General features: G+C 46.9%; 2 protein-coding genes across 4 annotated transcripts in view; one reads left to right on the top strand and one right to left on the bottom strand.

Moving 5' to 3' along the window:
* Positions 1-21,744, bottom strand: part of LOC136620328 (squalene synthase-like) — a 179,203-nt gene that overhangs the window by 70,191 nt on the left and 87,268 nt on the right. Inside the window, exons 1-2 of one of the 3 annotated variants that reach the window (XM_066595038.1) lie at positions 3,783-3,914; positions 2,038-2,135 (exon numbers count right to left, since the gene is read on the bottom strand). The exons of the other annotated variants lie outside the window; for them this stretch is intronic. Coding sequence (XP_066451135.1) covers positions 2,038-2,135; positions 3,783-3,878 — 194 coding nt within the window. The 5' untranslated portion in view covers positions 3,879-3,914. Of the gene's footprint in view, positions 1-2,037; positions 2,136-3,782; positions 3,915-21,744 lie in introns of those variants that run through there. 3 annotated transcript variants of the gene reach the window in all.
* Positions 1-21,744, top strand: part of LOC136620342 (squalene synthase-like) — a 194,461-nt gene that overhangs the window by 139,693 nt on the left and 33,024 nt on the right. Inside the window, exon 1 of the mRNA XM_066595063.1 lies at positions 10,621-10,746. Coding sequence (XP_066451160.1) covers positions 10,648-10,746 — 99 coding nt within the window. The 5' untranslated portion in view covers positions 10,621-10,647. Of the gene's footprint in view, positions 10,747-21,744 lie in introns of the transcript that reaches the window.

Raw genomic sequence — 21,744 nt, 5'->3', positions numbered from 1 at the left:
GGCTTTTCAGAAGTAAAAATTGTTGGGAGGGGGGGGGGGCACTCTTGCCGCTATTGTGGCTTAATAGTGGGACCTGTGAACTTGAGATGCAGCCCAACATGTAGCCCCTCGCCTGCCCTATCCGTTTCTGTGTCGTTCCCATCGCTTTCTTGAATTGCCCAGATTTTTACAAACGAAAACCTTAGCGAGCATCGGCGATATACAAAAATGCTCGAGTCGCCCATTGACTTCAATGGGGTTCGTTATTTGAAACGAACCCTCGAGCATCGCGAAATTTTCGTCTCGAGTAACGAGCACCCGAGCATTTTGGTGCTCGCTCATCTCTACTTAAAATTTAAAAAAAAAAAGAAAATTAAAAAAAAAAAAAAAAAAAAAAGTATCTACTAATTACTCAATAAATATAAAGTCAGTCTGTCCTCATTCATCCCTGCTGGATACCTGGTGCCAAGCGCCAAGATCCAAAATGCCCCTCTTGAGCACCGTTTCCTGGCTTCTATTAACCCTTCGAGCGCCTCACCTTTTCTTTGCCGTAATATACAAGGCTATTGGCTTTTTCCGCATGTTCCTCTAAGTAGTGTTTAACAACTCCTGAGCCATTTATGTTGGGATTTTTTTAGGTGTCGGACATGTTCTGTGATGCGCTTCTCGCAGTACAACCCACATAATGTAAACTGCAGGCTGTACAAGTTATTATATATACGGCATTGTTGGGATTGCAGTTTATATGGCTTGTAAAGTTGAATGTTTTCTGAATCTCAAGCATTTTTTGTATTAAAGAAAGCGAAGCGCAACAATCTGAACGCTATATATATATATATATTATATATATCTCAGAAACCTGCAATCTATCTGCTAGCAGGAAGCTGTAAGTAATGCAGTTGTTCCGTCTGTCCGTTCCCTTTAGACATCAGCACTCCCAGCTCAAACGAATGGTTAAGGGATACATTTCGGGTGGTTTTTATTTGGGTATGTTTTTAAGGAAAGCCGCCGGGATGCATCATCAAGGTGAACAAGGTTCGTCTTGAACTGAAACACGTTCTCAGATGTGATCCAGAAATTGAGCACATTATAAAATAAAGCAGAAGAATCTTTTTTTACGAAAGCCTTTGTTCTCTAAATGAGGGAATTCTGCAGCAAATAATGATGATTTTGCGCTGCGGAATGTCCCCTGCGGACGCTCCACAGCTAATACACCCCATGTGGGCGTACCCTTATAGCTAAAGTGGAGTAATTAGAGAGATGGCCGATCCTTCGTTGTGGAAGGATCTCTAGTGCTGAAGAGACGGATCCCCAGAAGAGGCTACAAGCGAGTCGGGTGCGGTGATGCCGGTAGCCCAGAGCTCTGGCTAGTGGGATGGAATACAGGCTTAGAGAGTTTAGCAAGTTACAGATAAACTTAGCGCTTGTAAATACCGTTCTGGCGGTCCGTCACTGGGAGTCCTGTGCCGTCTGTACAACTCCTTTATAGGAGGTTTAAGGAGCCAAGACTGAAGCCGCCGGTGGAGGCAACAGTGTCTGGCCAACCATCTGATGAGTGAAGGCGATGGCCGCTACTACACGGAGCATCTTACCTGTAGAGAGGAGTCGGAGCGACACCATTTGCGCCCAGACTGGTCAGTTCCATCACTAGGAGTTCAGGCACCGGTGACAATCACTGTTTGCCCTTCTGCATTTTGCATAGGAGAAATGCTGCCGTGTAATAGCAACGTGAGGCCACCGTCACACCCAGCGTACTGGTCAGGCCGGGAATACAGATATAGAAATGCAGCCAAAATACCCTTATTTATCACTGGCGTAAGATTGTCCAATAATCCAGAATATCTGATAATCCAGCACAGATTGTGCTGTACTGAATGAATATTAAAAGGTGCACCTCATTAGGACTCCAGTAGTAGAAACTGTATATTTGACCATTTAATAATCCAGAATATCAGATTTTTCAGCACCAAATTAAAGGAATTTCACAGGTGTAACACAACAACCCATCCCCCGCCCCCACACGTCAGTATAATATGGAGTGGCAGAGGTCTCACCCACCGGATCCTCCCGTCCAGGGCCTGGATAATGGGTGCATAGCTCCTGAAGGTCTCGTCCAGGTGCTTGTAGCAGGTCTGCAGACCATCGCTCATGGAGTCCTGTCAGGGAAGAGTAACAGTGAGGTTTACAGACGGGCTGGCTGGGGGTGGGTTTAAAGCCCTTGTGCACGGTGTGGCCTTCCTTCAGCCCATCAGCAGTGACTGCTGCCTGCCAGGCTTCTGAGCTGGGCCCAGGCAGAGTCCTCTTGACCAGGTAGACGGCCATTTACAGTTTATACTGGCCATGAGCCAAACTTGGCTGAAACGGTTTCCTGAGCTGAGAACTATCATTTTTAGTACCCAAGGGCACTTCCCAGGCTGGCAGGCTGAGCAGCAGTGGTGGCCCAGGGGCTAAAAACACCATGCAGATGTTGTCCTTGGTCAGATGCGACCCTAGAACTCCAGCCCTGCACAACGACTGATCCACCACACGTGTCCTCCCGCTCCAAGCAGAAAAACAATATTTTGGTAATTTTTTATAAACATTAGATTGGGAGGATTCACATGGGGCGGCTTGGCAAGGCATCCAATCTGCTCTGTGTGAACGCACCCTGGTTTGGCAGACTGGACCCCCATGTTAACCCTTTACTCGTTTCCTAAGAGAAAATAAGACAAATGACGGTAAGTACAGATCAGACAAGGATGATATACTGATACAGCTCTAATGTCATCTGCAACTTCTTCTATCCCAGATGTGTTACAGAACACGCGTGTGAAACTGCCCTCGGCCAGACATGATCAGAGCCTCGTGGGAGCCATATGATAAGTAGTTCCATACATTACTGTTTACAGCAGGAAACCACAAGTCAACAATAGTGATGTTACACTCCCCGAACAGCAACTTCATGACTGATATATACATCAGCTGATGGGACTAATATTATACTGGTCCCACATGTCATGTTCTAGGTCACTGTGTACGTACATTACTTATCCTGAGTTACATCCTGTATTAGGCCAGCTGCACACGGGCAGATTTCCGCCGTGTACTACGCGGCGGAAATCCGCGGCGTTAGCCCACAGCTATTAGGTTCTATTGAACCTAATAGCACAATGTTCACGGTGCGGAATTCCATCGCAGAATTCCGCCCCGTGAATTCACCCAACCTCACCCGCGACATGTTCCATTTGCCGCGGGTGTACATGCGGATGGCTTCCATTATAGTCAATGGAAGCCGGCCGTCACGCTAACTTCCGCTGGAAGCCTACCGTCAGCCGCGTCACCTGAGCTGAGGAAGCTTGTCACGGCCATGTGCACCTGGCCTTATACTCCAGAGCTGCACTCACTATTCTGCTGGTGGAGTCACTGAGTACATACCAGGGTATGTCTTATTTTCAGGGAAACAGGGTACATTAGTGATCCTGTACTGCAACTTTTGTGCAAGTCGACCAGCAGCCTCTAGAATTACATTGTTACTAATTGGGAAACAATGGAGGGGGGAGAACAGTCACGTGTAACCCTTGCCATAAATAAATACAGATTGTCAAGAACAAACCTCCCCGCCGTCCCAGCAGCCGCAGCCATAACTATCAGCGCTACAAGCCGGTTTATAGTCACAGGATGACCTGCAGGAGGAGGCAGCAGATACTCGGGCTGTTATCACACAGCGCTATAAACCGCACCAATACCGCAGCTGCTGCACTGCCTGAATAACCCTGCCGACACTTCTAGGACACTTGTGTCCTCCTCCGGGGCTTCTCCCTTACCCGCTCCTGCTGGGACAGGACAGCCCGACAGCCCATCTTGAACCTGAGCAGGTTGTAGATCTCCTCCGGGTGTCCCAGAGACCTCAGGAAGTCCATGACGGCGGGGAGCGATGCGCGATCCTCACCTGCAGCAGCATCACTTATATATTCACCTGCCGGCTGTTAGCTCCGCCTCCGCTGTCACTCCCAGCCAATAGCTGCGCAGCTCCGTAGCAGACTGACAAGTTTGACGGGACGGACGGCCCACTTACTATAGAGAGGACCTGTTGCTGGGGTAACGGATCACGCTGGACGGTGATTGGCTGAGTGGGTGATACAGGCGAACGATTCGTGCTGTGATTGCGTCACTGAAGATTGTGGCATGCTGGGAAATGTAGTTTCTCAGACGCCAGCTGCACCTTGTCTGGCTGCTGATGAAACTACAAGTCCCAGCAGCCACTGCGGTAATATTATCAGTAGAGTCCGGACAGAGCAGAAAGGAGATATTTAGTGCAAATAATTACCGCAGTTTATTAAAATGTCGCAGACAGAGAATATAGTTATGACGGATTACACACACATGGCGTCATCACTGCGGGGCAGGAGCCATTGCAGCACAAAACTCACAAGTCCAAGTCAATAATTTGGCGCAGTCATTGCGGTTTGTGGAACCGCGCACCTATTAATGCTTACATATTGCGCTTTATTTCCAATTTTGTCCTTCATGTCACAGACCAAGAGTTAACACAGTGGCAATCTGTCCCCATTTTTTGCCGCCGCTAGCCATTAGCATAACGGTTTGGATGTATCAAAACTTGCGCTAAGCGGTAAAGTGCCCCCCGGCGACCAATCAGCTTCCACCTCATTACTCAGAGGCGTTCTGGTTGCTATGGGCAACGCCTCCCCTCCTCTCTGCACTAGGTGTGACACATCTTCAGCGTCTGCTTGTAACACGACACACCATGCGCCATATTTATGTAAGACATGCGCCATTTTTAGATCACTCTGACAGATATGATAACATAAAAGTGCGGCGCATAAACAACTTACAACGGAAATCACACGTTTCTTGCTAGTACTTTCCGTACGCGAATGATGTAAAGAAAAAGCTCCAATTACATCCGGAGCGCCAAATATTTCTTATTCTATGTGTAGTGAAAACTTCTACAATTTTCTAATCTACTTTTCTGTTTTAATTCTTCAAAGTTTTCAAGAGCTCTGCTTGCTGTCCTTTAACCCTTTAATGACACGACCCTTTTTTCATTTTCGTTTTTTTCCTCTGCCACTCTCAACAAAACTCCTGCGGCCTCACACGAGCGTCGGCACATTTGCACGCCCGTGACTGTAGCATTTTTGCAGAACGAACGAGGCTTTCCTACCGCAGTCTTTGCGCCCGGCAAACAAAGTCTCAGCAATGGAAATGGCTCGTTAGTCTTAATCCGTTCCAGATGTCTTCTCTTCTGCTGCACAGCTATGCAGTTTTTCACGCATGTTTTTACGTATTGCGCGAACATTGACTTCTATGGGGACTTCTGGTGCGCAAATACGCAGGAAAATAGAACAGGTTTTATTTTTTGCGCAGGGTGTGGAAATCTGAACAACCCCATTGAAATCAATCTGCTGTATTCTCTGCGTATTGCGCATCCAAATATACACGTGTGAAGCCGGCCTAAGGCGAATGCACACGGCCGGGTCAGATTCCGCTGCAGAATCCCGATGCCGGCCAGTGACCCCTGTATACCTCTATGGATATTTTCTACTCTGTGCTGCAGATGTGCCAGCCGGCGCACATGCACAGCGCAGAGAATGCCGAGCTGGTGATGACGTGGATCCGTGGCGATTTCGAAATTGACATTTTAGAATTGCCGCGGGTCGGACGTATTCCATTGACTGCAATGGAAGCCTTCCTTGTGAGTCCCGCATGGAAATAGAGCATGCTGCGATTCTTCCTCTGCGAGCATATGCGTGGAAGAATCCTTTTACATTGCATGCTATGCACGGACATTGCTGCGGATTCCGCGGCCGTACGCCCGTGTTCATTGGGCCTGACTATTCCGTTTTTCCATCGATGTAGATGTCTGAGGGATGTTTTTCGCGGGACAAGTCGTATTTTTCAGTGGACCATATAATGTACTGAAAAACTTTTTAAAAACTTTTCTAAGAGGATTGAAATGGAAAACAATGAAATTCCGCCAACTTTTTATGGCCTACACACTGCGGCAAAAATGTCCCGATAGCTTTATTCTGCGGGTCGGTACGATTACTGCGATACCAAATTTATAGAGTTTTTCTTTTGCTGTATTACTTCAAAAAAAACCTAAAATATTTTGGGGAAAAATTTAAATTATTTTCTGCCGCCATCTTCTGGCAGCTATAACCGTTTCATTTTTCCCGTTGACATAGTTGCGCGGGGGCTTGTATTTTGCGGGACGTCCTGTTGTTTCTATTGGTGCCATTTCGGAGAACATAAGTACTTTTGCTCGCTTTTTTTTTAACATTTTCTTGGTGGGGGGGTTGCAAAAAGTGCAATTCTAGTGTTGTGTACTTTTTCCTCTGACAACATTCACCATACCGGATAATGATGTCATTCAATGACTGGCTGTGATTGGTTCATCGAACGCTGGCTCTGATTGGCTGAGGCAGTGTTCCTGAACCAATCACAGCAATCTCTTGCTGGAGGCGGAGTATTGAAGCCACCTTACCAGAAAGAGAATACTCTCTACACGGAAGACAGCCGGGGTGAAGGAAACCAGCAAGAGGGTCCCGAACGGCGCCTGCTAGGTGAGTATTAAGACACCCCACCCCCTCCCCTGAAAATAAGACACCGTGTCTCTTTTGGTGCAAAAATGAATATGACAGTGTCTTATTTTTGGAGGAAACATGGTAACATATTTGTTGTTCATGTATATATTATATGAAAATATTCATTTCTTTTCCTCTTTTCTCTTTTTCTGTAATGTATTTTGGATATACTATGACCTTCTGTATATGGCCGCCTGCACACGGCCTGGTCGGATCCCACTACGAGAGTGCTCCAGTATTGCCCTTATATTCACCCGTCTCTGCACTACGATGTGCACAGCCGCACATGTACAGTGCAGAGCTAGTGCGTCAGCGGTGACGTTTCTGTGCGGGCCTCACCGCGATTTGTTTACTGGGCGAGTTTTCACGCGGTCAAATCGCAGCTCTCTGCATAAGATTACATTATCTAAGCGGGCATGGGCGGAAATTCTGGGGAAGATCCCCACCGCGAAATTTCCATCCGTGTGCAGGAGGTCTGTCACCCAGCGGGTTTACAACTAGAGATGAGCGAGCACCAAAATGCTCGGGTGCTCGTTACTCGGGACGAAATTTTCGCGATGCTCGAGGGTTCGTTTCGAGTAACAAACCCCATTGAAGTCAATGGGCGACCCGAGCATTTTTGTATTTCGCCGATGCTCGCTAAGGCTTCCATTTGTGAAAATCGGGTCAATTCAAGAAAGTGATGGGAACGACACAGCAACGGATAGGGCAGGCGAGGGGCTACATGTTGGGCTGCATCTCAAGTTCCCAGGTCCCACTATTAAGCCACAATAGCGGCAAGAGTGCCCCCCCCCCCCCCCCCCCCGCACTGTCAGCATAAAGATCGTTCTCCTCTGCCACAGCAGTAACAGCTGTGGCAGAGAAGAGCAATGTTAGCCCATTGAATTCAATGGAGCCGGCAATACAGCAGGTTCCACTGAAAGCAATGGGCTGCCGGCGATCGCAGGATGAATTGTCGGGAAGGGCTTAAATATAAGGTGACAGTTGGGGGGTCGTCTTATACGCCCCGTCACCTTATACGCCGGTATATACGGTATATTTTTTTTATTTTTACACATTTCTGGATGAATTGCAGGGAAGGGCTTATATATTTAACCCCTTCCCGACAATTCATCCCGCGCTCGCCGGCAGCCCATTGCTTTCAGTGGAACCTGCTGTATTGCCGGCTCCATTGAATTCAATGGGCAAACATTGTTCTTCTCTGCCACAGCTGTTACAGCTGTAGCAGAGAAGAATGATTTGTCTTCTATATGTTCTCAATGGGGTTGGCGCTGCTGCCGCCGGCCCCATTGAGCGCATATAGAGAAGAGAACAGGAATCGCAGATAGGTGCGATCTGCGATTTCTATGGCCTAAGAAGGACCGTTGGGGTTCTTGAAGCCTAAAATCACTCCTAACGCTCTCCCTATAGCAGCTCCGGCATCAACAGCACTTTCCCTGATCTCTGTCAGAAGGCATCTGTGGCGAGCCGCGGGAGGGGCCGATTTATATATTCGGGTGACACCTGATCTCGCCAGCCACTCACTGCAGGGGGGTGGTATAGGGCTTGAACGTCACAGGGGGAAGTTGTAATGCCTTCCCTGTCTTTCTATTGGCCAGAAAAGCGCGCTAACGTCTCAGAGATGAAAGTGAAAGTAACTCGAACATCGCGTGGTGCTCATCTCGAGTAACGAGCATCTCGAACACCCTAATACTCGAACGAGTATCAAGCTCGGACGAGTACGTTCGCTCATCTCTATTTACAACCATATTATCCAGTGAGTTGTAATTTTTGCAGAATGTCACTCAAACTGGACCAGAATTGTGGATATGTATACGACGCCAACAAACTGATTTTGCATTTTATATATACGTTTTTTGGAAAGCTGTCCAAAAGAAAATCTGTGTTGACCATAGCAACCAATCACAGTGCAGCTTTTACCTTACCTCAGCAGTATAATAAGCAGCAACCAATCACAGCGCAGCTTTTACCTTACCTCAGCAGTATAATAAGCAGCAACCAATCACAGTGCAGCTTTTACCTTACCTCAGCAGTATAATAAGCAGCAACCAATCACAGTGCAGCTTTTATTTTACCTCAGCAGTATAAGAAATGAAAGCTGAGCTGTGATTGGTTACTTTTGGCAACCAGATTTTCCCACAGTCAAAGCGACACAGAGGGGTATGGTCAGGGGCTTATCACCTCCCTCGTTATAAAATGTACAGGGCCGTTTGTACTGATGTTAGTGTGTGCATCCGGCTGCGGTGCCACAAAATGATTACCAGCCGGGGAGCTTCAGCACCCCGGCTGGTAATCACCTTCATGGTGAACAGATCTCCCGTAAGCGGGACAAATGGCTGTCCTGCTAGAGTCCCAGCGGAAAGTGGGACACAGGGTCTGAAAGCGGGACGACTGGGCACCTTAGTATACGACACAAGCAAATAAACACATTTTGCGTTTTATATATGTACCCCAAAATGATGCTATCAAAAATACAACTGTTCCCACTATAAACACGCCCGCGTACGGCGCTGCAGATAGAAAGCTTATAACTAAAGGAATGCGACTATGAAGAAAACGGAAAAATTAATTGGTCAGTGAGGCGCAAACAGGCTCTGATAGTAAAGGGGAGCCGGCAGCAGAATCCGACCCCGTGCCCGGCCGGGATTCGCGCGTGTCTGTCTTTTCCTCTACTTTTCTGTACTGTAGATGGTCCGCACCGCAAGCCGTCAGACATGTGCTGTACAGATTCTCCCATGCCGTCGCTAGGCGATGACATGGAATCCGTGACCTTTCCGCAATGTCAATTGCGGTAGGGACGCGGGTCGGCGGCTTCCATGGACTTCAATGGAGGCCGTCTGCGCCGAATCCGCTTAAAAATAGAGCATGCCGTGATTTTATCTCCGCAAGCGGAAAATCGTAATTGATTTCTACTTGAGTCCAGGAAAAAACGTTTTTCAATAGCATGTTATGGACGGCATTTGCTGCGGAGCCCGGAGTGGACGCCCGCTCTGCATTCTGCAATGCAAATCCGCCCGTGTGCAGCCGGCCTTAAATGCTGGTATTTTCTGTGGAATCAAATGAAGCGCCCAGTTTTGGTACAAAACATGTAATTCCAGTAAATTTACAGTAAATCAAGTAATTGCGTGTTTTTCTATAGTGACTCGCGTACGGTTTTCCTATCAGAAGTAGCGCCATCCGGACCCTATGTTTTTGCCCTCATTCTATCATGCTATGTTAATGTATGACAGACGTCCGCCATTTTTAATATCGTTTTAATTTGAAAAAAATGCATAAACCGGCGAGCGGTTGAAAGCTTAATGATTGCGCAAAATTTTTGACTCGTACATCTCAGTCTAGTGGTAAAATAACTCATGTACCAGTTATGAGGTAAAATATTGGGCCAGATCTATGAAACTGCCTAAAAAGGAAAAAAAACAATGTTGCCCATAGCAACCAATCACAACGCAGCTTTCACTTTCTATACTGCTCAGGTAAGATGAAAGCTGCACTGTGATTGGTTATTATTGGCAACCAGGACAGTTTTCGTTTCAGACAGTTTCATAAAGCTGCCTCAATGTATGTTTAACACCGCCATAAATATTTTATCCAGTCTGCACAATTTTAATAAACTGTGGTCATTATTTGCACTAATTATCTGATTTTCGCTCTGTAACAACTCTATTAATAATTGTGCCCCAGTGGCAGCTGGGATATGTAGTTTCGGAATGACTGCAGGGTATACTGGGGCTTGTAGTGCAATTAAAGTTAAACATGGTCCATCTTGCGTCTGAGAAACTACATTTCCCAGCACGCTCCACTCTCCAGTCACACACTATCAGACCGACCGAAGTTGCATCGTGCTGTGTACTACGCTAGCTCCGCCTATATTTCTTACGCTGTTTACGTCACATCAGCCAATCACCTTCCAGCGCGATCTGTTCCCCAAGCAACTGGTCCTCTCTGTTCAGTCGGACTTGTCAGTGGGCTACGGAGCTGCGCAGCTATTGGCTGGGAGTGACAGCGGAGGCGGAGCTAACAGCCGGCAGGTGACTATATAAGTGATGCTGCTGCAGGTGAGGATCGCGCGTTGCTCCCAGCCGTCATGGACTTCCTCTGGTCTTTGTTTCATCCCGAGGAGATCTACCACCTGCTCCGGTTCAAGATGGGCGCGTATCGGCCAGCAGTGTCCCAACAGGAGCAGGTAAGGGAGGAGGACGACACAAGTGTCAGCAGGGTTATTCTGGCGGTGCAACAGCTGCGGTAATGGTGCGGTTTATAGCGTTGTGTGATAACAGCCCGAGTATCTGCTGCCTCTTCCTGCAGGTTATCCTGTATCAACCAATGAGATCATAAACGAGCCTGTAGTGCTGATAATCAGGATGGCCGGATCCTGACTTTATTTGCGCCATATCTTATTTCCGATGGGTTATATGTGGCGCTCGTATCCAGAGTCGTGCAATGCTTATTCCATTTCTTTTTATGAATGGCGGGGATATATATATATATATATATATATATATATATATATATATATATATAATATTTTTTTTTTTTGGTAACCATTTCTAGCTAACCCTGCAGCTCAGGGTCGGTCGTGTTGTGCGAAAACTATAAACCCCTTGTACGGCCAGAGAAGTCGTATCCTGGTAACCGCGGATGAACTGCTGCCATCAAGAACTTTCAACCTATAGCTGCATAAGAGATCGGTTAATGCTGTTTATTATGGGGAGGGGCGCCCGGTTTAACAACCTGCCCACATGGGAATAAAGTAGGATTGGGGGAGGGGCAGTCTTTGCGTCCATGCATTGGCAAGTTTCGCTAGCTGTACATCATAAGGAGAGCTTGTGCTACAGAAGGGAGGTTTTTTTCTTATTTGCATAGTAATGCCAAAAAATCAAAATTTGTGTTCCTTGAATATATATATTTTTTTTCAAATCAATTTTTATTCAAAGTATTATCATACAAGACAAAGTATCCAAAGCGCAGAGTATTTTCACTGCATACAAGGCCACAAGCCGCCGCTTAGATTAAATGGCAAACTCGGGTTGAAGAATGTCTAATTACATACAATTGGAGACGGGAAGAACCTATTCGGTCCAGTTATCCGCTTACCCTGCAACCAATCATAAGGCGGAGGCAGTGAAAAAAGCAACAAATAAAATAGAAGTCCTTATTGAACAACTATATAAAGGGGAGGGATAGCTAACAAGCAGAAGGTGGAGGGGGGGAAAGAAAAGGGAGAGGCGATGGGGGAGGGGGGGGGTTGTTCCTTGAATATTGAGTTAAAAAATACCCTTTTTTTTAAATTCAGTTACACGGGTATTTGTGTATCTTGACGCCACCGGAAGCTAGGGGTGTGACAGGAGGAACGCCCCTGTCGCACCCCTAGCTCCCGATTGGTGCCAGATGTCAGTTGTGAAAGGTCCTACCGGCAAAATGTGTAGGCAGTGTTCCCCCGCGCGGTCTCGTCTTTTTTTGCTGTTCTTCTCCATCGTAATTCCGGCGACTGTCAGTGATGTCAGGCCTCCCTGCTGTCCGCTGCCTGTGCAGTGGCCTCCCTCATCTCCTCCTCCTCCTCCTCCTCCTGCATGTGTGCCTGGCTTTCTGTGTGTGGTCGCCGGCGCTTTCAGCGTAGGTGCTGTTTCAGGGAAGGCGCTTCAGTCCCTTTGTGGGGTCCCTGCTCAGGGCTACCCTCAGCGTGAATGCAGTGCTGCTGGAGGAGATAAGGCGCACTGTCCTGTCCCTGCTGATGCTCCCCTGTGCGGTGAATGGGCCCTCCGGCGATCGTAAAGTTGTTTACCGCCGCTGTGCTGCCTGGCTGCAGCGGGAGGCGCGGGGTCGCCAGCAGCAGTATGAAAGTAGCTTAACGCTGCTGCACCTGGGTGGCTGCAGTGGGAGACGTGGGGTCGCTGCCAGCGTTCATGAAGCACCTTAATGCAGCTGTGGTGCTGGCTGGCTGCAGCGGGGGTCCCTGTATTTCCCCAGACATGGCTTGTGGGCTGCCAGGACCTGCAGCCCTTCAAAGTCTGCAGCCAATCAGATACAGGGGGCGCCCCCCCCCCCCCCCCATCAATCTTGAGTTTACCACTTGTTCATGGTGGCGTCAAGATACACTAATACCCAGTTACATTACTGATCCTGAGTTACATCCTCTATTATACTCCAGAGCTGCACTCACTATTCTGATGGTGGAGTCACTGTGTACATACATTACTTATCTTGTACTGCTCCTGAGTTACATCCTGTATTATACTCCAGAGCTGAACTCACTATTCAGCAGTAATTTGTCCCACCAGCCTGTACAGGAACCCGATGTTGCAAAATCTTGCACGCCTCCTTACATTCTAGAATCTCAGCTACAGAGGCTGCTCTCTCACAACTAAAGGAATTTCGGGCTTCACAAGTGTTTGATCCGCGGGAATACGTGGAGCAATTAAATGCATCGTATTGCGCCATTCCGCTTACATTAGCGGGTCAGAGTTGCATAATCCGCTTGTGGAAAGCAGAATGCAGCGGGTTCCATTTTATCGTGGATATCCGTGACAGAGCCCCTTGTTCTCTAGGGTCGTGGTTATACCCGCAGTTTATATGTAATCACTGTGTACAGGCTGCAGGTGCCTGTGATGGTGCGGGATGTATAAATAAACTATACTGTGCATGAGAGCTTGGTATTAATGTGGCCGTACGCAGGGTGACGTCCCGGCTCGCGGCCGGAATCTGCTGAGGGCAGAAGATTATTGAATTCGATGAGTTTTTGCAAAATCACTGAAAAGGGGATATACGGCAAAAAATCTCAAAGTGGCCGCATATGTGCAATGTACTGATACAAGAGGGCAGGTAGAAGCACCACAACCCCCAGCATGCAGACTGCTATATCGAGGAGCATTAGGCTGGGTTTACACGGGACGGAATTGCCATAGAATTTCCATGTGTCAATTCTGCCCGCGACCCCTAATCCAAATAAGATTTGTATGTGAGGTTTCTCATTGAAAACTATAGCAAACACTTGGCGTTCCTCCAAAGCGTCAAAGTCACGCCGCAGGATCGCTGCTTCACGTAAGTGATTGAAGACCACCCCCCCCCCCCTCAAAATACTCCTCGCATCGCTGTGAAAACGCACACAGGTGAGCAATATCAGGCTGAGTTTACTGGCTCACTGTGACGCGCATGCCCATGTAGGTAGTCAAGGAAGGTGCGTGGGTGGTTGTTCATCAGTACCTGCACCTTATTACTATTACATGAGACTGTGGGGTTTCGATTCTGGACACCTTCAGTCTGTGAGTGCTAGAATGGGAGAAAGGTAACCTTGGCTTTTCCTGAGCCTGTTACGCCCAGGAGATATCGGTGGGTTGTCCCCGCTGAGGTTTTGGGAAGAGTGTCCCACCGTTGCAGAATGGAATGTGTTTTGGATGCGAGTGCTGACCAGTAGAGTTGGACAGGAGAAGAGTTGTGCCAGCCCCGGAGCTATACCGATAACTGAGACTGTAGACTACTTGGTGGACCCCGTGATTGCCTCCCTGTCGCACCACTCTGTAAAACCTGTACTGGGTATCCCGATGGCGTGAATTACTTGTTACACTGAAACCAAGTTTGTTCAAGTAAGTGGCACTGCCGACCGTTCCCGGCTTTGCTAATTCAGAACTACTCTGTGCGTGTGGACCAATTCTTTCAGCATCCGGATTCACCGCAGAGGAAGGAACGGTGGCGTCAGCTGGGACAAAAGGCTAAGGTAAACTGAAGCTAGGTTCACCACTTTTAGTGGCCTGTCCCTTGGACGTGTCCCTGGTTATCCTTCGGTTGGGACACAGTGTCACTGTGACAAGGCCTAAACTCCTCCCCGCCATCTCCTATGCTGGCGCCTGCTCCTCAGGTGCTGGAGTGTGAATGCGCAGTGTCCTTGTGCAGAGTCCCCACACAGATCCTCATGTAGAAGTCATCTGGCACTTCACATGGATGTACACAGAATTGTCAGTGACTTCAAACAGATTTTGCCCACTGAGGGTTAAAGCGGCGTGCAGATACAATCTAACGGCAAACCGTGGTTTTACTGGTGGCAATTGCACTGATTAAGGCCTCATGCCCACAGCCGTGACAGACTCCACCAGCGGAATATCGCAGCGAAGTCCGCTACGGCATACCCCCCCCCCCCCCCCAAAACCCCATACTTACCACTCCGGATCTGCCGTATGCGTTCCGGATGGAGGGCTGCAGTACAGTGTGTGACATGCTGGCAGTGCCGGATGACGCAGTGGGCGGGGACACATATTCACGCGATACTTATAGCATGACGGCCATCTTCCACTGACTACAATGGAAGCCGGCCACGCATATTCCCACGGCAAATAGAACATGCTGCGTTTTCTTTCACTCTGTGGAATTCCGCAGCATGGACATTGAGCTATTAGGTTCAATGCGGCAGAAATCCGTCTGTGAGCATTAGCCCTTAGCCATTTGAGCTCATAGCCTTGGGGTATATGGCAGGTTTCAACACAGCAAGAAGTTGCCCAGCCAGGACCTTGCTTGGGCTTAGTTTAACCGCTTGGTAATGAAGCCTGTTTGTGCATTAATGACCAACTATTTTTTTCTGTGTGTGTGGAGAAAGCACGCGCGCACCAACGCGCGTTTACGGCATTTAGTGTTTAGTATAATCTCTGGGTCAGCATGATTCTGGCGATTAATACTTGTGGGTTTTTTTTTTTTTTCATTTTCTTTTCTTTTGCACAATGCTTTAAAAAAAAATTGGTTTGGTGTTGCCGCACTCCAAGAGCAATAGACCCTTTTTATTTTTTCAATCGACGTAGCTCTATGGAGACTTGTTTTTTGCAGGATGAGTTCTAGTTTTAATTTATCCAATTTTTGGGAACCTATAACACTTTTGATTGCTTTTTAGTCCCTTTTTTCCTAGAAGCAAGATTACCAAAATCTGCAGTTCTGCCATGTTTGGTTTTTGTTTTTTGTGTTTTTTTGTTTGTTTTTTTCCATGCTCACAGCGAAAGTAATGGACGGTTTCCATTGACTACAGTGGAAGCCATCCGCATGCACCCCCATCCCCCACGGCAATTGGAGCATGCCATAGTTTCTTTCAGGCTGCAGAATTCTTCAGCATGAACCCTGAGCTATTAGGTTCCAGAACCAGAGTCCTTATTACCCCCCCAGTGCAAAGTTGTCGTGTGGCTTCATAAAGCATACTCTTCACAATGCATAATATATTGTTTTGTATCTTGCACTGCACTGCCTTCTATTTGCAGAACCTTAACCCCTTAACGACCAGCCCATAGTGTTTTTACGTCCTCCCGAAGTGGGCTCTATTCTCTGAGGACGTAAAAACATGTGTCCTGCAGAGAATAGTGCCCCTCGGGCTGTGGATGTGACAGCTCCATGCTGTCGGTGTCCGCAGGTAGCTGACAGCATGGAGCTGTCATCCCGGGCTGTTCGGAGCCCCCCCCCGGCATTGCGATCGGCGCTATGCAATGGATAGCGCCGATCGCAAAAAAAGTAAATAAAAGTGCCCAAAAAGTTAAAGATTCAGCTGCTCTGATGGATCGGATCCATCGGAGCAGCTGAAATTACTCACCGAGGTCTGGCACGCTGCTCCCCGCTCTCCTGCCGCTCCGGGGCCCGAAGCCGGTCTTCTGCGCATGCGCGCCAGGCGGCATTACGTCAGCCGCATGCGCAGAAGGCCCGGCGGCGCGGGAGATTTAAAATCTCCTGGCTCCCGGCTCCTGTAGGTAGCCGGGAGGCAGGAGATGTCAGCGGGGACTGCGGTGAGCGGTCCCCGGTACCGCGATCGCCGCTATCCAATGGTTAGCGGCGATCGCGAAAAAGTTTAAAAAAAGTCAGTTTCACCTCCCCTCATGGATCGGATCCATGAGGGGAGGTGAAAATACTCACCCCCAGTCCTCAGCGGTGTCCCGATGTCCCGGGACCCGAATCCCCGTCTGCGCATGCGCGCCCGATGATTGACATCGGGCGCGTGAACAGACGGGCTCGAGCCCCGGGAAATTTAAAATCCCTCTGCTCCTGGCTGCCATGTGTAGCTAGGAGCAGAGAGATTATACCGGGGACATGATCACTGTCATCCAATGGATGACAGTGATCATGTAAAGTGAAAAAAAAGTGTAAAAAAGTAAAAAAAAAAAAAAGTAAAAAAAAAGTTTTTAAAAGTTTAAAAAGCGTACGTTTCATCTCCCCTCATGGATCATATCCGTGAGGGAGGATGAAAGTACGTACCTAAGGCCCCCAGATTTATCCGCGGACCTTACCACAGCTTCTGCACACGCGCCCGTCGCCAAAATGGCGGGCGCATGCGCAAAAGCTGTGGATTGCCAGGATAATTTAAATTCTCCCTGCTCCTGGCTACAAAACGTAGCCAAGAGCATGGAGATTTAATGGGGGTCCGCGGTGAGCGGTTCCTGGTCACGTGTTCGCCATTATCCAATAATGGCGATCACGTAAAAGTAAAAAAAAATATTTGAAGTTTCATCTCCCCTCACTGATGCGATCTGTGAGAGGAGATGAATCTTTTTACCGGAGGCCTGCGTATTTGAATCCCGACGCGATCTTCCTCCGTGAACCTTCCAGGATTCTGCACATGTGATTGCCGGCAAAAAGCCGGACACATGCGCAGGAGTCAGGGAGCCCAGCGTTGAGCGGTCCCCGGTCACGTGATAAAAAGGTAGCGATCTACCTTAGGCCGGTCTCACATGACCGGATAGGAATGACGGATTCCGCATGCGTCTGATCCGCGGTAATACGCAGATCAATCGCATTGGATTACACAATTCCGCTCACATTAGCGGGTCGGAATTGCGTAATCCACTCGCAGAAAAGAGAACGCAGCAGGTTCTATTTTACTGCGGATATCGGCAACATAGAGCCCATTGTGCTCCATGGTCGCGGATATACCCGCAGCCCATACACAACTACATTGTATACGGGCTGCGGGTACCCGCGTCATCGCTAAGCGATGGTGCGGGAAATACAAACAAAAAAAAGGTGTATTGTGCATGACCGCCTGTGTGAGTAGGCAGTTATGCGCAGTACATTACGCAGCCGTACGCAGGGTCACAGCCGGGCTCACAGATGGAATCCGCTGTGGGCCTCCGCAAGCGGATTCCGCCTGCACCCGCGTGAGCCCGGCGTTATTCAGACCGCTACCTGTGATACGTATTTTACAAGAAGCCCCGGGAACGCTCGCTTTCCTGCAGTTCCAGGAACACCTTGTTGAGCGCCTTCTGTGTGAGACCGCCGCACCTCATCAAGCTTACGGAGACTCACGGAACGCCACTTTTTACACCCCATACCCGCCACTGAGGTCATGAAATACCCCCAAAAAGCATGAGAGTAGGGGGGGGGGATACCCGGTTTTATTGCCCCATGGGCCCATTCCAACCAGCCTCCGTAATTACCCCTGTCTTCGGAAATACTACACAGTTCACATTTTTACTTTTATCTAAGATTTGCGAAAGCCAAAAAGGGCGTGGAGGGGGAGGGGGGGAATTTTTAGGGAGTCAATCTTTATTCTGTACAAATAAGCAATGGGGCCTGGAATTTATTCAGTTGTGCCCTAAAATCCAACAGGTGTTCCGTCCTTTATAGGCCTTGCCATGCGTCCTGTAAGTAGATTAGGGCCACAATGGGTATGTTTCTGAACTCGGGACAAAAGGGGGTATCCATTTTGGGGTGAACGTCTTCATTCCTATGTGCACTGTACAAAAAAACTGTTTTTAAATTGAAAAAATTGCCAAAAAAATTGAAAATCGTAACTTTTTCCTTCTGCTTTGCTTAGATTCATTCAAATACTGTGGGGTCAAAATACGCAGTACACCCCTAGATGAATTCGTTAAGGGGTCTAGTTTTCAAAATGGGGTCATTTGAGGGGGTTCTTTATAGTTTTGGCCGCTCAATGGCTCTACAAGTGGGCAATGGGGCCTGAAATTTATTCAGTGGTACCCTGAAATCCAACGGGTATTCCTTTCATTGTAGGCCTAGCCATGGGTCCTGTAAGTCTATTAGGGCCACAATGGGTATGTTTCTGAACACGGGACAAACAGGGGTATCCATTTTGGGGTGAAAGCCTTCATTTATATGTGTGCTGTACAAAAAAACCTGTTTTTAAATTGACACAATAGCCCAAAAAATGAAAATCCTATTTTTTTTCTTTTGCTTTGCTTGAATTTATTCAAAAACTGTGGGGTCAAAATATGCAGTACATCCCTAGATAAATTCGTTAAGGGGTCTAGTTTTCAAAATGGGGTCATTTGTGGGGGTTCTATATGGTTTTGGGCGCTCAAGAACTCTACAAGTGGGCAATGGGGCCTAAAAGGACTTCAAGCAAAATCTATGTTCTGAAAGCCACCGATTACTCCTTTTATTTTGGGCCCCGTTGTGCATGCGGACATAAGATTAGGGCAACAATGGGTATATTTCTGAAAACAGCACAAACAGGGGTATCCATTTTGGGGTGTAGGTCTTCCTTCATATGTGTGCTGTACAAAAAAAGCTGTTTTTAAAATGACAGAATTGCCAAAAAAACAAAAATCCAAATTTTTTCCTTTTGCTTTGCTTGAATTTATTCAAAAACTGTGGGGTCAAAATGCGCAGTACACCCCTAGGTAAATTCGTTAAGGAGTCTAGTTTTCAAAATGGGGTCATTTGTGGGGGTTCTCTATGGTTTTGGGCGCTCAAGAACTCTACAAGTGGGCAATGGGGCCTAAAAGGACTTCAAGCAAAATTTGTGTTCCGAAAGCCACCGGTCGCTCCTTTCATTTTGGGCTCCGTTGTGTATCCAGACATAAGATTAGGGGCACAATGGGTATGTCTCTGAACACGGGACAAACAGGGGTATCCATTTTTGGGTGCAAGTCTTCCTTCATATGTGTGCTGTACAAAAAAAGCTGTTTTTAAAATGACAGAATTGCCAAAAAAATGAAAATCACAATTTTTTCCTTTTGCTTGGTTTGAATTCATTCAAAAACTGTGGGGTCAAAATATGCAGTACACCCCTAGATAAATTCCTTAAGGGGTCTAGTTTTCAAAATGGGGTCATTTGTGGGGGTTTTCTATGGTTTTGGGCGCTCAAGAACTCTACATGTGTGCTATGGGGCCTAAAAGGACTTCAAGCAAAATTTCTGTTTTGAAAGACACTGACTACTCCTTTCATTTTGGGCCCCGTTGTGGACTCAGATATAACAATAGGGCCACAATGGGTATATTTCTGAACACGGGAGAAATAGGGGTATCCATTTTGGGGTGTAAATCCTGATTTTCATGTAAACTATAGGAAAAAAATATGTCTTTAAAATGACAGATTTGCAAAAATATGAAATTTTACTTTTTCTCCTCTAAATTGAATTAATTCCTGAAAAAAAACTGTGGGGTCAAAATACTCATGACACCCCTCAGTGAATACATTAAGGGGTGTAGTTTTTAAAATGAGGTCATTTGGGGGGGTATCTATTATTCTGACACTCATGAGCCTTTCCAATCTCGGCTTGGTATAGGAAAACAAAGTGTTCCTCAAAATGCTAAAAAGTAATGTTAAATTTGTACGTCTCCTAAATAGTTAAAAAAACAAAAGTTTTTCCAATGTGCGCCCAAAATAAAGTAAACGGGTGGAAATATAAATCTTAGCAAAAATTTCTATATTATGTTTGCACATATTTAAGATATTGCAGTTGGAAATGTGAAAAAATGACGATTTTTTCAAAATTTTCCCAATTTTGGCGCTTTTAATAAATAAACACAATTTCTATCGGTCTATTTTTTTCGCCTAAATGAAGCACAACATGTGGCGAAAAAACAATGTCAGAATCGCTTGGATATGCAGAACCTTTCTGGTGTTTTTCCATGTTAAAGTGACACATGTCAGATTTGCAAAATTTGGCCTGGTCATTAAGGCGCAAACAGGCTTGGTCACTAAGGGGTTAAATAGCTCAGGCTATGCAGAGATAGAAGGGTTAAATTGTACAGCTCAGATGTGATTTTTTTTTTTTTTTTATTTATTTATTTTTTTTTTCCCTAAGAAGACCCTCAGCAGGTGTTGCAGAGTTTCACATTCCCCCCCCCCCCCAGAATGTGGGAGGGACCCAAAAGCAAGGAGGCTCAGTTGACTCTTGAAGGGGTAGAGTAACATGTGAGCTGAGGACAAAGACCATATAGAGAGATGGCTCCTGGGATCTTGATGCACTCTGCCTACTATTTTTTTTATTTTGCCAGTCCACGCTATGAAATGGATTACTGTGTGATGAGCTCTGAGGAAGAGGTATAAAGCTGGTGCTAAAGACAGAGGTTGTACAAGAACCTCCTTGTATCTGCCATCTTTTAACCTTCAGTGTAAACCGTATTGGTCAGCTACCACTCTGATGACTAGTCCCCGCATGCATCCTTCCAGGTACCGCGTGACTAAACGGAATTGTGAGTACCAAGTGAATATTGTAATGCAATTTGAATGGAGCCCCACAGCAGAGGTTAATCTAAACTGGACTGTGCGTCAAGAATTGAATCTAACTGTTAGCAAAGATATTCCTGCTACCAGCCAAGTAAGAGACATTTCCAAGAGCATCATAGGCTGTGTCTTCAATAACTCTGCTGAAGCAGCCAACTGTAATGATTATCCATCTACTACTCATTTAACCAAACTATCGTCCATCTACTGCTTATTTGTAATACCTCACATTATGCTTTGATTGACTCGTAACCTGGAATGTACATAAGCAATTGCAGTAAAGTTTAAGCTGTTTCATGAAATCTCCATGTCAGAAGTCCATCCTACACTCCATATAACTGAAGCAGCTCCCTTGACAAAAGGGTATGGTGTGGAGCCCGGGACCCTCAGGTTAGTGAAGCCACCCTGCCACGTGACATAACTACAGCTCCCTCCCTGCTAACCTGTGGTATTAACCCCTGGTGCACCACAGGTGCATTATCAGATGGCGAATGTTTAGAAGACTTCACTCCTCTCCTTGTGGAAGAAAACAGGAAATACTACCTTTTCTAATACTGATTTAGAGGATTTAATTAGAACTGTTCACAGCACAATGGAGATTCAAGAAGTCGAGGAGCCCGGATAAATACATTGAGATGTTTAGACTTGGATCTAGACCTTTACTAACTTTCCTATAAGCGATACTCAAGAAGCTTGTAACAGATGAATGAGGAAGGTCAAAAACGTGTTAACTCACGCAAGAGTTCAAAGGAA

Source organism: Eleutherodactylus coqui, chromosome 1, assembly GCF_035609145.1.
Source record: "Eleutherodactylus coqui strain aEleCoq1 chromosome 1, aEleCoq1.hap1, whole genome shotgun sequence".
NCBI lineage: Eukaryota > Metazoa > Chordata > Amphibia > Anura > Eleutherodactylidae > Eleutherodactylus > Eleutherodactylus coqui.
This window is presented reverse-complemented; position numbering and strand designations above follow the sequence as displayed.